This window comes from Lepisosteus platostomus, chromosome 6 (genome assembly GCF_059453375.1).
Source record: "Lepisosteus platostomus isolate fLepPlt1 chromosome 6, fLepPlt1.hap1, whole genome shotgun sequence".
NCBI classification, from domain to species: domain Eukaryota; kingdom Metazoa; phylum Chordata; class Actinopteri; order Semionotiformes; family Lepisosteidae; genus Lepisosteus; species Lepisosteus platostomus.
In genome coordinates this window covers 44,350,887-44,366,391 of record NC_142616.1, presented here as the reverse complement: position 1 = coordinate 44,366,391, position 15,505 = coordinate 44,350,887, and the positions used below count along the sequence as shown (strand labels likewise).

Genomic DNA, 15,505 nt, shown 5'->3' with positions numbered 1-15,505 from the left:
AGGTGTGTTTAGATTTCAGATTTCACTACTCGGTGGTTACAGTCTACTATAAGGGCCGGAGGTCATCTGAAGCTGTTAAGGGCTGATAAAAAGCAATGTGTACAATTGTGACGTCAAAATGCCAGAATCCCCAGCGCTCTTAATTTGCAAACCACCAGTCAATCTCACACTTGAAGAACTAAGGCACACACATGAGCAAACAACCACAGTACATACCCTTGAGAGTATTCAAACACTCACTACTAAAAATATCAAATTCCATAAGGCTCAGATTTGCTTTTGAGTAAATTTGCTTTTGATTTTGAGTAAATCGTTACTTAAATGAAGTAACTTGAAACACTACACACCACGGTAAAACATCAGGCATAAAAAACACAAAGCAAAACAAAATTTCTTGTAAACATAAAATGAACACTGTTACTGAGCTACATGTGTGGGCTCTCAAGTCCTTCATGGTGCCTTCCATGATCTTCACCTACTCTCTACCTGGAGTTCTGAATAACTGTGACCAACAGAGAGCCACTAATGTCACTTAACACAAATGCATTTTTATATTTGGGTATGTAGTGTTCATGAAGGCATTAAGATGGTGAATTTCCACCTCATTCAAGAAAACCTCTCTGACATTTGTTGAGTAAAAGCATATTAACCTGAACTACAGCAGCTCCAAGCCTCTGACACTGATAGATATAGGAGGAGTCCCAGTCCCCAGACAGGGTGGAGGTCCCCCTGGAGAAGTGGAGCCAGGCCTCACTATGCCTTTTACGCTCTCTATGAAACACGGCCTTGTTATGGGTGATGACTCATCCGCTAACCTATCTGCTACTGCTCAGGCGGGATCGCGCAGGGAGCCTCTCCTAGGAGGCTGGGACAATGACCTCACCGAGCCCGGACGAGGTTCTGGGACCTTCCCAGTGTATTCGGTCCACTTCAGAGCGGAGTCCTGGTTCTCCATGTAGGTGCCATCAAAGGCCCTCTTTATGTCCTCAATGGAGTACTGGCAAATTGCAGAGGCCTTGACGTTTTTCCTGCAGGAGAGACAGAAAAAAAGAGTCCAGGGTTAATATTTCTACAAAATACACTTTGCTGCCAAAAAAACAGAAACTTAAAAGCAGAATACTGCCCTGCTGCCAGTATGAAAGTCCACAGTGGATAGAGCTACAGTATTCCAAACATGCGTGTTTACTTGTTCTCCATCTTAAAACTAATTATACTAACTGCCAGGACAATAGTAACAAAAAGTCCAACAGGTAAACTGTAGGCCCCTGATTTTCCATTGCAAATGACCTGGGTTAATCTTTCTGTTGTAAGTGACAGCCTGAGGGTGCAGAGCTGCATTAAAAGCATTGTGACAAGATCTCCTGGAGATCTGCCTCATAGTCCTGGGCCTTCTTACACACTTCTGCTTTTCAAAGGGGACATCTGTGACTCATAAGGAAGTTCTCATTCCCTGAAGGCGAGATCAAGTAGACAAAGTATTTGAAAGTTTTGTTTGTTTGCTGTACGTCCGTAATACCTGCCCACACAGGCTTTGCAACAAAGAAGTGAGGCACATTACTATTTTAACAAACACCCCTCCCGTACTATAATAACCTGGCTGCGTCACGGCAGAGGCCACCTAACGTTGTCTTAAAGAGCAGCTGATTGTTCTGTAGTTCCAGATCCTTGTCTGCTGAGTCAGCGGCACCTGATCCTTCTCTGGGCTGAGGCCACACCACAGCAGCATGACTCAGCACACACAGGCACCACGGACATCTGACACTACAGGGACTCATGAGTTTCAGTCAGGGCCTGAGTGGTCACTTGTGTGATGGAGACAGAGCCTGGACTCTGGCCAAACCTCCCAAGATCAGGAACAACAGAGTGCTGCTCAGACTTCACTAATCAATTATGCAAAATAACCCAAGTACAATGGCCTTTTGTGTCTCCAAAAAAAAAACATACATGGACTACAAACACTAAGCTATTGATTCCAGTTATTTTCTACTTACAAATACCTATGGCCTTGTTAAAGATCTATTGACGCTTTCAAAGACAAAATCAAAAGCCAGGCTCTACATTTTAAATGCCCTCCAAAAACAGCATAGTAGAATTGTTCGGGTTTCTTGCAACACATACTTGGGATAAACATCATCCTTTCACACTAGCAGGATCTGCAAGATGCACAAGGCTGGGCTACTGAATCATATTGCTATTGTTTGTGCCTGCTCCACTCTTTGCTAGGTGTTGTGCCACCTTCACATTATTTATGTGCCATAGCATAGCTGCTCTTAAGTTGCTTTGTGAGATAAGTGTGTGCAGATTATAGAGGTGCTGGGGAAACTTCACAGCAAAAGATTTTCACTGAGTATGGCAAAAATAAAATTGGTATTATCTCTGGGTATAAAATACTCTTTAAAATGAGCCTAAGCTCCCTATTATGTCACTAAGTCTGGCTTTCCACAGTACAGCAGTCTCCAGAGAGCGGGTTATGAATAAAAGATATCATTCTGCCAGAGGGGGGAAAAGTTGTCAGCAGTTTCTCCCAGTCAACACAGAAACAGGCACAGGAGAAGGACATTGACGTCAGCAGGATTGGGGCCATTATTATTCTGGACCGGCCAGGGAGTGAGCTCCTCTCGGAGGAGAAGGCTAGAAGCTCTTGGTTTAATAAGTGTACCTTTTATTTTTTATCATTAATTATTTTCAAAGTGCACCTTCATGACATTTTTACGACATACCGCACAGATAACATTTACCGCAGGCCCATTAACTTTACATTGTTATGTTTTTTTCCATTTTCTTCTCAGAATCCTGTAGGTTCTGCAACTTTTCCTTCAACTTTTGATGGATCTATCCCTCTGTTTGTTCACTAGCTTTATCCCTGTGCATCTGAGCTTCTGAGCATCCACACTCAAGCAATATCACACAGGATATTTCCGTACAACTTCACTCATTTATACAGCTAGGCAAGGTACTGAGTAATGGACTTTGCCCAGGAGCACAACACCAGCATCCTCTACAGGATTGGAACCCACAACCTTCCACCTACAAGTCCAAAGCCCTGACGACTCCCCCACACTGATCTCCCATGTCAGTTCCAATGTGTGAATTTCTGTTCTTGTTAGAAAACACTGCTCAAGCTTACAGGGCTTCACAATTCACATCTGTTTGCACTGAGCACCAGGCTGCTGCTGGAAAACTTGGCCTGCTCCAGCTCTGGCCTGCCTGCGCTCCCTGGGCGAGCAGCTACACCGATCATCTGCGACAGAGTCTCTCGGCAGAGAGGGGTGCTTCATTTGCACTAAAAGTGGGATTTTTCCCACTTCCCACTTCATTCCACAACCCCGTTGTGCAACAGGAAACTCATGGAAACTGAAAAGTGTATTTAATGCAGGGCAGTACTCTAGCCACAGAGCAGTTGAGCAGTGCTGGAAAGCAATATGGGAGTTCCCTGAGGGCTGACTTAAGGCCGTATTTAAGAAAAGACATGGGCAGTAAATGACTGGCAAACCAGCAAACCCTATAGGATTTCTCTCTAGCAACTGAGAACTGTGGAACACAGCTTACAGTGACTGTGTCATTGTCAGGACCACAACGATACAACAGTGAAGTGAAGGAATAGCATCCAGGGAAATGACCTGGCTCTGTGGTAGGATGCCTTCACATCTTGTATTTTGCATTTGTATGCATTCACTACCTGTCCTAATAGACTAAGCATGATATACTGCCTTTATGTCACAGTGTCAGCTAAGAATTTGTTGCCAGCAGCCATATCACCCTGCAGCTCACAACTGGCAACCCCCTGAAGCTCAGCAGGTGTGAGCCTGGTCAGTACCTGGATGGAGACCTCCTGGGAAAAACTAAGGTTGCTGCTGGAAGAGGTGTAAGTGGGGCCAGCAGGGGGTGCTCCCCCTGCAGTCTATGTGGGTCCTAATGCCCCAGTATTGTGACAGGGATACTATACCGTAAAAAGGCACCCCTGGTATCCTGGTCAAATTTCCCTTACCAATCATGGCCTCCTAATAATCCCCATCTATGAATTGGCTTCTCACTTGGTTCTCCTCTCCACTAATAGCCGATGTGTGGCGAGTGTACTGGTGCACTATGGCTGCTATCGTATCATCAAGGTGGATGCCTCACACTGGTGGTGGTGGAGGGAATCCCCATTACCTGTAAAGCGCTTTGGGTGGAGTATCCAGAAAAGCGCTATATAAGTGAAAGCAATTATTATTATTATTAGGAATTTAACCTAGACTTAACCTAGTGATTTATGTGCCAAGCATCCAAGGTATTTAGATACACGTTTCGGAACGGAAGAATACACTTTCCTTTGTGAAAACGTAGGAAAATACCTTTTAAGTTGTCTGTAGTTTTCTACACTGAAGACAGTTTACTAATCAGAAAGCCATTTGGACCATCTAGTCCTTTTGGTAGTGAGTAACTAATTGAACAGAAAATCTCTTCCAGACATTTCTTGAAAAAGGCCAGGGTATCGGTTTCAACTACATGGCCAGGTAGCTTGTTCCACACTCCCACCGCTCTTTGGGTAAAGAAGTGCCTCCCGTTCTCAATTTTAAATCCCTTCCTCATAAGCTAACTAAACTAACTCCACACCATCACACAGCCCTGGGCTGTAGTGAAATTATCCCATTGTTTAAATTCACACACACGTAAAACCAACTACCAGAACTCTGTCTTCATTGAAATCAGCTGTTCAGTCTCGACTATGATCTTTCTACTGCAAAACCTTCAAAAACATAAAATAAAATGAAAAAAAAATCCCTTAAAATTTATTTTATCTTGGAAACAGCGGGACTGTACCTTGCTAATCTTTGATTTTTTTTTCCCTTCCCCAAAGGGCATGTTTCATGAGACCCTGTGCTCCATGCCCTCATCGGGAGGCAAGGGCCCTACTCTTCAGAAGCTCTCCGGAAGGTGAGATCAAATAAATCTGGCTTTCAAATCCTACTAGTTCCTCATCAGACAACCTCAGAAGTTAAACCTTTACCTTCACCAACCGTCTCAAGCAAACAACACCAAGGAACCAGGTCTTCAAAACTGAGCGCATATTTCAATCAGAGGATCATCAAAGGATCGTTTTTTAAGAGTCTTTTACGATATTAAGTGTAAACTGAGACTTGACAGAGGTACAGTGACTCACATCCTCAAAGCACCCAAGAGCAACAACAGCCAACGAGGACCAGCCATGAATTAGCATTCCTGGGATTTTATGGAACAAGGAAAAGTGAATTTGGATTGCTTGTTTTGTTTTCCTTATGTATGATGTGCTCCTGATCCATAATAAAAAAATCTTTATTTACAGCTTAGAGCACGTGTAGCAAGGGCCTAGCCTTCTCACAATTTCCTATCTGCTGTACTGTACAATACTATTGCTGTCTCTGTGCACTGCATGTTAATTGCACTTGTCTCACTCCATTCCTGCACCTCCTGCACTGTGCAGACCGCTGTGTTGCACTATGTAGAGCAGACTATACTGTGCAGATGTCAAAACTGTTTTTGCCTCACATTCTAAGGACTTGTATTTCCTCACTGCAGGCCCTGAACAAAACCAGCCTTGGATAAATGTGCCCAGGGGATGAGAAAGGTTAAAATTTCTGTGCATCTTGTACAATGTCTCAGGAATGCTTCTAAATATACAATGTGTCCTTTGGATCTGAGAGCTGAAAGACCTGATAAACTAAATGGACTGCTACATGGAGAGTTAATCCTGTTACTTGATTTGCTTGTCCTGTGGGCAGCTGTGCGATGAATGACAGTGCTCAGCTGGAACTGAAGGACTGGATGTATCAGACGGGCAGGCTGCCTGTCACATACATTTATTTTCTCTACCTTTAATTTCCACTGACACATACTGTACAAAAGTATGATACAGAGCTGTTTACAATACTGCTCCGTGGAGTCCAATCCGCTACTTACATAAGGTGCTGTAACAAAGAGCATAGCTCTCCCAGTTGATTAATTGCAAATTATGCAGGAATACTGTCTCCCGAGCTGCTATTATACAACAAGCCACAGTGAATTAGAATGCAGCCCAGCAGAATAGACAGTGTGTGGTCTTGCATGGCTTCTGAGTTCAGTTCACACATCAGGCCCCATTAGGACAAAAACTGCACAGCAGGTACAACAAGAAAGTGCAAGACTCTGTTCTAACAACAGGTAGACATTAGGGAACCCAGTTTCTGGGATGTGTTCTCAAAGTGCACACTTCCATTTACAAAAATGTTACTAATGCTTTCTAAGTGATCTCTGTCCCCTAACTGAGATAAAAACATTCAGGGCCACATGGCTGTTCCGATGTGTTCTAGGGTCTAGAATCTAGACATTCTGTTACAATTCTCGGGTTGCACTTGCGACAAATAAACAATGTGCACAACCTTATTTCTGTTGGCAGATCTCTTGCTCGACCAACTTTAACAAATGCTCAGACATGAGACTTATTTAGCCCAGTAAAAGAGCCTGTGATCAGTTTAATCTGTCAGCTATCTTTGATTGATCCAATTAAAGATCAGGGCAAAATAATCATTATATGAAACTTTAAGGGAAACTTAAAATGAGCTTTGTTTCATAAATTAGAAAATTAATTAATTAATTAACAAAGCTGGCTGTCCTGTGATCAAAATTAGTTGGGAAAAGCTGGAGACCCAAACAGTAATGTGAGAGGGCATTAGGACCACTCAATAATAAAGGACTCAGCAAATCTTGCTCATCTGTTTTTCAGCAGCTTAATGATCCAAGGACCCCGAGTGACTCAGCCTGCTCAACATGACTGAGCAGCTGTTCCAAACGCCCACAAACTGCAGAGTGTTTGACTGCTAAAGCGATTTCATTCATTTTTCTTTCTACATTTCTCGACCTTAGAATCGCGAACAGCCATTAATCAGCCTAGCTCATCATGACCAACCATGTATCAGCTGGAATGAGATAAAGACAACATATACATACATATCCTCCAAAAGTTTCACCAAAAGAGCTTGATATGCTGACCACTTGGTCTCTCACTGTCAGGCTGACCACTTGGTATCTCACACATCAGAATGTCCACTCAGTCTCTGACGTGTCAGACTGACCACTTGGTCTCTCACTGTCAGGCTGACCACTTGGTATCTCACACATCAGAATGTCCACTCAGTCTCTGAGATGTGAGGCTGACCACTTGGGCTCTCACACATTAGGCCCATAGAGTACAAAAGCAATGCCAAAACCATAGAGGGATGCCCAATGCAGCTCTCCCTGATAATGCTGCATGTTTCCAGGTTCTCAGAACAGCAAGAGGGCCTGCTCTTGCTATCAAAGCTGAGGAAGCCCTGGGCAACTTTAACTGTGCGTAACCTAGACAGTTCTTGCCAAATTATGTGCACCCCCAAGGGTGATTATGGTTATAGATCTAAAGTATCTCTATACTATCAGGTCTGATGTGTATTCATAGCAGGTACCTTAACACTCAGGAGCCCCAGACCATCACTGTTCATTGAGTTTCATAAAGCATATCGTACTGCTTTCTAACTAAATCACCTCTTTAAGATCTGGGTGTAAAAATAAAAAGAGGAAAGTGTGGATTTATAAACATGGTCCACCAGCCACAGAGATGCCCTGCCCATCGGCTGGCGACACCCTCCCGGCCAAGTCCCCGCCCAGGCCCCGCCCTCACCACTGCGAGCCGAAGACTCCATAAAACACGCTGCTCCGCCAGCCCTGGCTCTGCAGCACGAACATGCTGCGCAGGATGTTGAAGTGGAAGTCGTAGTCGGGCATGGAGCAGACGAGGCGAGCCTTGAGGAAGGAGGTCCACTTCTTCTGCAGCGTCCTCAGACCACCCCAGTCACCCTGTGTGGGTAGCAGGAGACTCGTCAGCAATGAACACAACTCAACAAAGCACAACACAACAGCAATCATCTAAATGGCTGTTCTCTGACCCTTTGCGTAGCAGGCACAGGGCAGTTCATGGCTACAGCACAGCACCAACTGGATTACTTTCCACTGGATTTAGTTCAGTCTTTGTACTTCTTCCTTTCCCAATGTAAATACAACTCTGCTGTTCAAGAGCTCACATTCACTCCCATCACCTCGTAAGCAGCTACCGGAAAAAAAAATGTCAGAAAGCAAGAAGTGATGTGAAGGTTGCTTCCAAAGTAACTGATGTTACACTGTCACCAGCCGAAGATAATGAAGCCGGAACGGAGCTGGAGGACGTGTTACCACTAAGCTCAGTGTTCATTTGAAACATGAAATGTCAAAACTAATACATCTGAAGAGCTGACTTTCTTGAGACACTTTCCTCTTAGCTGCCAACAGTGTAACATCAGTTACCATAAGAGTAACCTAAATTAACTGGGCCGTGAGACAGACTTCCCTACATCAGCAATCAGTATTGAAGAGTGGCAATAAGCAGAATTTAAGACCAGAGTAGTTGAGGAGTGTGGAGAAAGCAACCCTTCCTAAAGCAGTAAGTCTTCATATCCTGCTGAAAACAGATTGTAATTTAGGGTAAATTGCTGGTATTATGCAGCAATGTAGAGCAGTTGACAGGACGCTGGACCAGAGGGGTCTGGGCTCCAATCCTAGCTGGAACACTACTGTTGTACTCCTGATCAAGGTACTTCACTCAAGCTGCTCCAGTATACCCTGCTGTACCAATTTGTATTCACATCATTACCAAAATGAAATTAAAATGGAAATTTGTTCTCAGTTGACTAAACTGGTAAAACAATATATAGGAAATACAGTGCAAGAAAAATACAGCAGCCAAACAACTACCAAGTAGCAGTTCAGCTTGTAAGGTAAACTTTGTGGATATTTCTTGTACACCCCCATCCGCCACCCTGAAGTAGTAATGAACCACTGTAAGCTAAAAGCTGGAAAACAAGCTGTGTGATCATTTGAGCGAGAATTAACGTGAGTCTAAATCACAACATCTCCATTTACCACCTTGCCGGCTTATTTATAACGCACAGGTGAGAGACACATCTCAGAATGGACCATAAGGGCTTGAAATAAATGCCCAACAGAGAAATAAAAAGCACCATTTGTACTTTTAACAGGAAATAAAAAGATGCCATGCTGTCGACAACAGGCAGTTCTCTCACTCTGTCACTTCCAGTTGGGCTGCGATACATGCAGGGACTTGCTGAGGCAATTGCACATTCGCTAACTCACAGCTACAGTTCCCCTCTTGCCTTTCTCTGTTAATGACAAATTCTAGAACAGAGGCACTTGGCAGCTATTATTAACTGTGAACATTGTCCCCATCAACCCATTTGTCCATCCATCTCCTAACCTCTTTATCCAGCACATTGCTGCAGGGGAGCTGTAGCCTCTCTTGGCAATCAACAGATACAAGGCAGGATCCATCCTGGACAGGACACCAGTCCATCGCAGCGCACACAGACACAGAGACACACACAGGCACACAGAGTCACACAGTGAGACACAGAGAGACACAGACACACAGACACAGAGACACACAGAGATATACAGACACACAGAGATGCACACCAGGGTCAAGTTTCCCAAAAGTCAATTAACCTAATAGCATATTTTTGGACTGTGGGAGGAAACCAGAGCACCTGGAGCAGACTCATGCAAACAAGAAGAGACTGTACTCCAAACTCCAGACAGAAAGCACCCAAGCTCCAGACCTGAACCTAGCTCCCCAGGTGAATCCAAGCAGCAATGATAACCGCTGCGCCACTGTGCCTCCCTGAATATTGTCCTGCAATATTATAAATAAAATTAACAGTGCACATAAAAGAGACAGTCCAATATGTCTCCATTAGCACTTGCAAATACTGGAACCTAGTGTCAGTTTGAGATCCTGCTATTCTTATTTGGAGTTTATCCTGGAATACCATTTTATCTCCAAGATTATTTTTGGAATGCTGGTAAGAGGAACATCAGGCCACTACTGTATGTGGGTCAAAGTTCAGGAGGGCTGCTGTGTCTGTGGTTTTCTTTCCAACTCAGCTCTTAATGAGCTAGACCAGCTGGTTACTGGCTTCACTGGACCAGTTTAGCAGTGTCTCCCAGCTCTATAGGTTCTGCTTCTTTAAAGAGACAAAAACCTGCAGAGACAGTGACCCCATAGGACCAGGACTGGACACCCTGCAGACACATCGACCCTGCAGGACCAGGACTGGACACCCTGCAGACACATCGACCCTGCAGGACCAGGACTGAACACCCTGCAGACACACTGACCCCATAGGACCAGGACTGGACACCCTGCAGACACACTGACCCTGCAGGACCAGGACTGGACACCCTGCAGACACACCAATCCTGCAGGACAAGGACTGGACACCCTGCAGACACATCGACCCTGCAGGACCAGGACTGGACACCCTGCAGACACACTGACCCCATAGGACAAGGACTGGACACACTGCAGACACACTGACCCTGCAGGACCAGGACTGGACACCCTGCAGACACATCGACCCTGCAGGACCAGGACTGGACACCCTGCAGACACACTGACCCCATAGGACCAGGACTGGACACACTGCAGACACACTGACCCTGCAGGATCAGGACTGGACACCCTGCAGACACATCGACCCTGCAGGACCAGGACTGGACACCCTGAAGTCACACTGACCCTCCAGGACCAGGACTGGACAGCTCAGAAAATGATCAGATCTGTCAATACTTTAGATCAGATGAATCATGCTACTGTGAATACAAAGCTTTTTGATTTGTCTGAGAAACTCACAGTGTGACTGTCTGAGATCGCTGGGAGAAAAGCTTATGGAACATAGCAATCCTGTCTGACCTGAAGTTACACACAAGCCGAGGGCAGTCTTGCATTTGCTGCAAGACCCTGGAGTGAACTTTGCACTTGCTTGTTTCTCCATGTTTGTGGGTTGACTGTGTCAGGGTTCATCACCTATCATTCGAGCAAAGAAGGGGGAGGAGGGATCGGGAACACTGACCTTTGACCCTCTGGAGAACAAACAGCAACAGGTTGTAGGAGCCTGTTAACCCCTGCTCTGCCACACTCTCTCAGACACCCTCTCCAGTGCGATCCGCCTTCTCAGCACCACTGTGGCTGAGGCACTGTTCCTTATTGTTCTTGTTACATGACGTGATTCCGTTTGGGAAAAGAACTCTGAAGACACTGTTACCATATAACACACCCCTACTCCCACAGTTAAGGACATTTTCCTTTTGCAAATATCAGGAACCTTTTCCCTTGTTATTGACCTAAGGTAAACATGAGCTGTCTATAAAAGTGTGCTAAGGTGATCGAAAGACCTAAGAGCATTATTACTTCACATGCCGCTTTTAGATTAACCAACTTAAAAAATAACGCCCAAGAAGGATATTTTGTACCAGGAAACAGGGCAGAATATTTGATTACACTGATATTCAAATGCTGTGCTGTGAGTTTGAAACGGAATTTACTCATACTTATTCCTCATAGCTCAAGAGTCTCGCCTTGGCCTCAGTTCAATCACTCAGTTGGAGGTGCTTTCCCTGCCTGATATACCATTTCCTTTTCCCCCACACATACGGCAGGGTCAGTGCCTCTTGAACAAGTGCAGCAAAACTGTCAAGTAACTCAAATCCACAGGCTTTTCAGTCCCACCTTTAAACTGCATGAGTCTTCACGGCCTTCCAGTCTGAATTCTGACTGAAACCGGACAATTACATTGAAATTCTGAAAACCTATTATATAAGTTTAACATGAGAAAAGTCATGTGTTTTATGCACTGATGAAGCTTTTCTTAACTGATACCGACAGCTGAATGCAACAACTTCACTGTGTGTGTTTTTTAGGATGCATTTTTATAGATGACAGTGTATTTAATGTAGCCTTTACTTATTTTTACCTTATCTTATATTCAGAGTTTAAACATAACATCATATAATGTATAGCCCAACATTTTTATTTTCTTTAGTTTTATTGAGAAATACAACCAAGTGCTGGTTACTAAAACCACAAATTTGTTGTGGCACTTTCTGTACTAATGCTGCTGCAGTTATAAACAATATTACAGAAACAATAATGTAGTTGAGTAGAGCTAAACCATAAAAAGACACTGGAATATTCTTCTACCAATTCATTATATGAGAGTAGCTAAGTCAATGCCGGGGAGGTTTTTCTGCAGGAAGAGCTACAGTGCTGCCTTGTTATCCTGACTTCATCCTTCTGTCTCCAGCAAGTGAAGCAGCTCCACTCTTTCCTGAGGCAGCGTTCATTACTATTCCAATCACACGGCTGGTTTCTCTCCAGCTGCTGTCAAATGGATCTTGCCGTTTTCTGCGGGGGAACAGCTCAGTTCAAGTGCGAACAGAAGTGCACCCTTTCATCTGACCCAGCAGACATGGCCAAGAGCCGCATGCGTAAACGTGCCACACGACTGGCGCCGTGCTGATAGCGGGGCGCTATTTCGGCATGCCCCTGTTTTATCAAGGACTGAATATTCTTCTATTTCCATTTCATTTTGAGATACAGGAACAAAAAAAACAAACATTTTCCTTAAAGGTTCATTGGGAAGGAGATTAGAGTCAAGCTCCTGAACCTTGAAGAAAAACAGGTTAAATCAAACTCCCAAGACGCACAGGCCAGAGTTCACAGGTAAAAACTGAGAGCAGAGCTGTTTAGGTCTTCAAGACAGGAGACCTCTTTACACACAGTGCTGTGGGCTAACAAACTCCAATAGTATCGAATTCGTCCTTGACTGCCCTCCTTGTGGCACAGCAGAATTCACTGCTGCCTGGAGGAGGCGCAGTGTGGCTCAACACTGGCCACGGGCCTGACAGGCTGATTGAATCTCTGCTGGGTCGATGTAGTCTAGGTCCCGAGGTTGCTACTGAGTGTCAAGGAGGTGGGGGAGTGGAACAGGGCTCCTCCGGTACGGGCCTCATTAGCTTAAGCCCTGGGGTCACGTGACTGACCTCTAGGTGCATCTGGCTGTGTTGTGTGACCTCAGGGTCTGGGAGACGCCTGAAAGACAGCGAATCGAAGCGTGGCCAGGAACAAACCACACCTGCGACACAAGCAAGGTGGGTGAATGAATGTCAGCCTTCTGGCAGGGGGACCCCTGCTTTATGTTCAACTGGGACCCCCGCCCCGCCAATATCAAATAAAAAAAGAAACAAGTAATAGGTTTATTCCATGCTGAAAAGAGAAGAGAGAAAACACAACATTTCGGCTGTGGAACCTTCTTCAGGTGTCAAAAAAACCTATAAAATCTGTCAAATAAACCTATTGCTTGTTCCTTTGCAGACTGCGCATGCTGACGCTGCTACCTACCTAAACCTCTCAAATAAAAAAGTACATTTCTCTTTGTTGACATTACTAACCAAATATTAAATCATGGTCTGTATGAAAACTGTAGTTGTAATTAAGTACTTCAGTTATCTGTAGTATATAACATGTTATAGTATCTTTGTAGTCCTCTGATTTACTCAGTCAGCCATCTTCAACAAGTACTTCACACCCGGTGAGGGAATCTCTACCATACCTTTTGCACATTGACATCAAAAACCAAAGAATGGTCCCCAGACCTCAGTTCAGGGATCCCCCCTCCTGACTCTAACTTTCCTAAATTCTTAGGTCCTTTGTCAGAAAAAAGAACTGGATCTCTTTAGTCTTGAACAGAGACTTAATACAAGTATTTAAAATCCCCAAAGGCATAGACACAGTCAATCCAACAGATACAATTGGAAACTATGTGGAAGTCCATTTAAAACTGACAACAGGAGGCTTTTCTTTGTCCAAAAAGTTCTGGGAGTTTGGAACAAGCTACCCAGCTATGCTACTGAAGCTGATGCATATTCATGCTTTTAAGTCGGATGAGATCGTTGCATCAATCTGTATTTTTAACTTTACTATGTTCTTATGGTCTTGTGTTTTTTTTGCACTGGAGGTGGAAGTACTGAGTGACAATGCACAGAGTCCATCTCCCCGACTAAAACACACGGAGTATCAAGAACCTTTTACACTCAATGTTCCCCTTCAGTTAACACAAAACCACAGGGCCCCTCTGGTGCATGGGCTAATAATTTTATTTAAACACTTTTTCAAAGTGATTTAATGATTTTCAGTGCTATATGTGAACTTAATCTTTCATAAATGAAAAATATATTTTTTTAAATAGTGAAAAAGATGATCCAATAGTGAAAGCTGTATGATCCAAATTCAAATCTTAGTGAACTTTGAAACTTCAGTTTATTTAAAGGGGAACTACAACATTATTTTTCATTTTCAGGGTTATAAAGAATCAGCTTTTTAATGACTGCTTTTCAAACCAGAATAAAAGTAAAATGAACACAGTAACTTGTAAAACCTCCAATTTACATCACAAAATAGATTAAATTTCCAGGTATGCACAGTGCCGTATTCTGTGATTCAGAAGAAGGCAACAAGACTTCTGGTGAGGTGAAACAGCCCTATGACATTGTAAACAAGCAGATTTGTGAACACATCTTTTTTTATCCAATAGAAATATTGCTCTTAACTTCGAGATGGTTTCGCTGACAAATACTACTTACTTGTTAACTCTGCATGCAGATCACATTGGAACCTTTATACGGTGAAATGTCTGCTGCACAAGCTGTAATAATTCACTTGTATATCACATTACATTTGTAATTACAATGACTAGTGAGCAGGAAGGGTTGCTTCACGTCACAATTTTTAAGAACTCTTGTTCTTGACCATAGTGAGACCAGGAGTTAGCAACAACAGTGGAGACTTAGAGTTATTTCACAAAGTTCAGGATTTTGTGCTTAATTCGGAGTTTGTAAATTTTTCTATACCATCAATCAATTTATTTTGTAACTGAAATTTAATAACCGGTCTGAGAAATTGGGACTGCAGGTCCCCTTTAACAGATCACCTCAAACATGATCAATGTGAACTCTGATGCTTCATGTTTGCCAGAAGATTTAAAATTCTAGGCTCTGTGGAACAAAGAGCACAATGCAAGTCACTTTCAATATAAGTATGTTGCTTCATGTTGATCATCAAAAGTGCAAAAACTCCAGCCACACACGGACAGGTGGACGAAAATGGGTTGAGGACGCGTATAGCTTACTATGATCTGATCAGATTTTGTCTACATATAGTGCTAACTAAAGTTTTGATTACAAACATTTGCTGGTTAGTAGCAAATATATGTTAGTGACTAAAACACTGAATCGGGAAATTCAATCTGAAGACAAGTCTCATGGTTCTACTTATAAATTGCTGCAAAAAAACATTGCCTTATGAAGTCGGAAAAATTTAGTGTGCACTTCGAATGAGCTGTATATAAAAAAAATCCCACGGCCCCCTTTGAATCCTTATGGGCTCCCCTATAATCTAGCACTGCCAGTCTGGCACTGCTACAGTATAATCTGGAACAGTAAGAAAGAGACCAGCAGGCTTGTGTCCTGCAGAGCTGCACAGCTTGAAATTACTTGCCCTGTTCCCCACTGTGAGAAAGCACCCATCTACCCCTGCCAGACTGATGTGAATTGCTGTCCTGACTGAGGCTGTGCTGCTTTAGCATATCTA

General features: G+C 43.6%; 1 protein-coding gene across 5 annotated transcripts in view; it reads right to left on the bottom strand.

Annotated features, from left to right (window-relative positions):
* Nucleotides 1-15,505, bottom strand: part of sema4gb (sema domain, immunoglobulin domain (Ig), transmembrane domain (TM) and short cytoplasmic domain, (semaphorin) 4Gb) — a 73,408-nt gene that overhangs the window by 15,579 nt on the left and 42,324 nt on the right. For all 5 annotated transcript variants that reach the window (XM_088636023.1, XM_088636021.1, XM_088636025.1 and 2 more), the window contains 2 exons: nt 7,652-7,827; nt 884-1,028 (listed from right to left, as the gene is read on the bottom strand). In XM_088636023.1, coding sequence (XP_088492149.1) covers nt 884-1,028; nt 7,652-7,827 — 321 coding nt within the window. The remainder of the gene's footprint in view (nt 1-883; nt 1,029-7,651; nt 7,828-15,505) is intronic.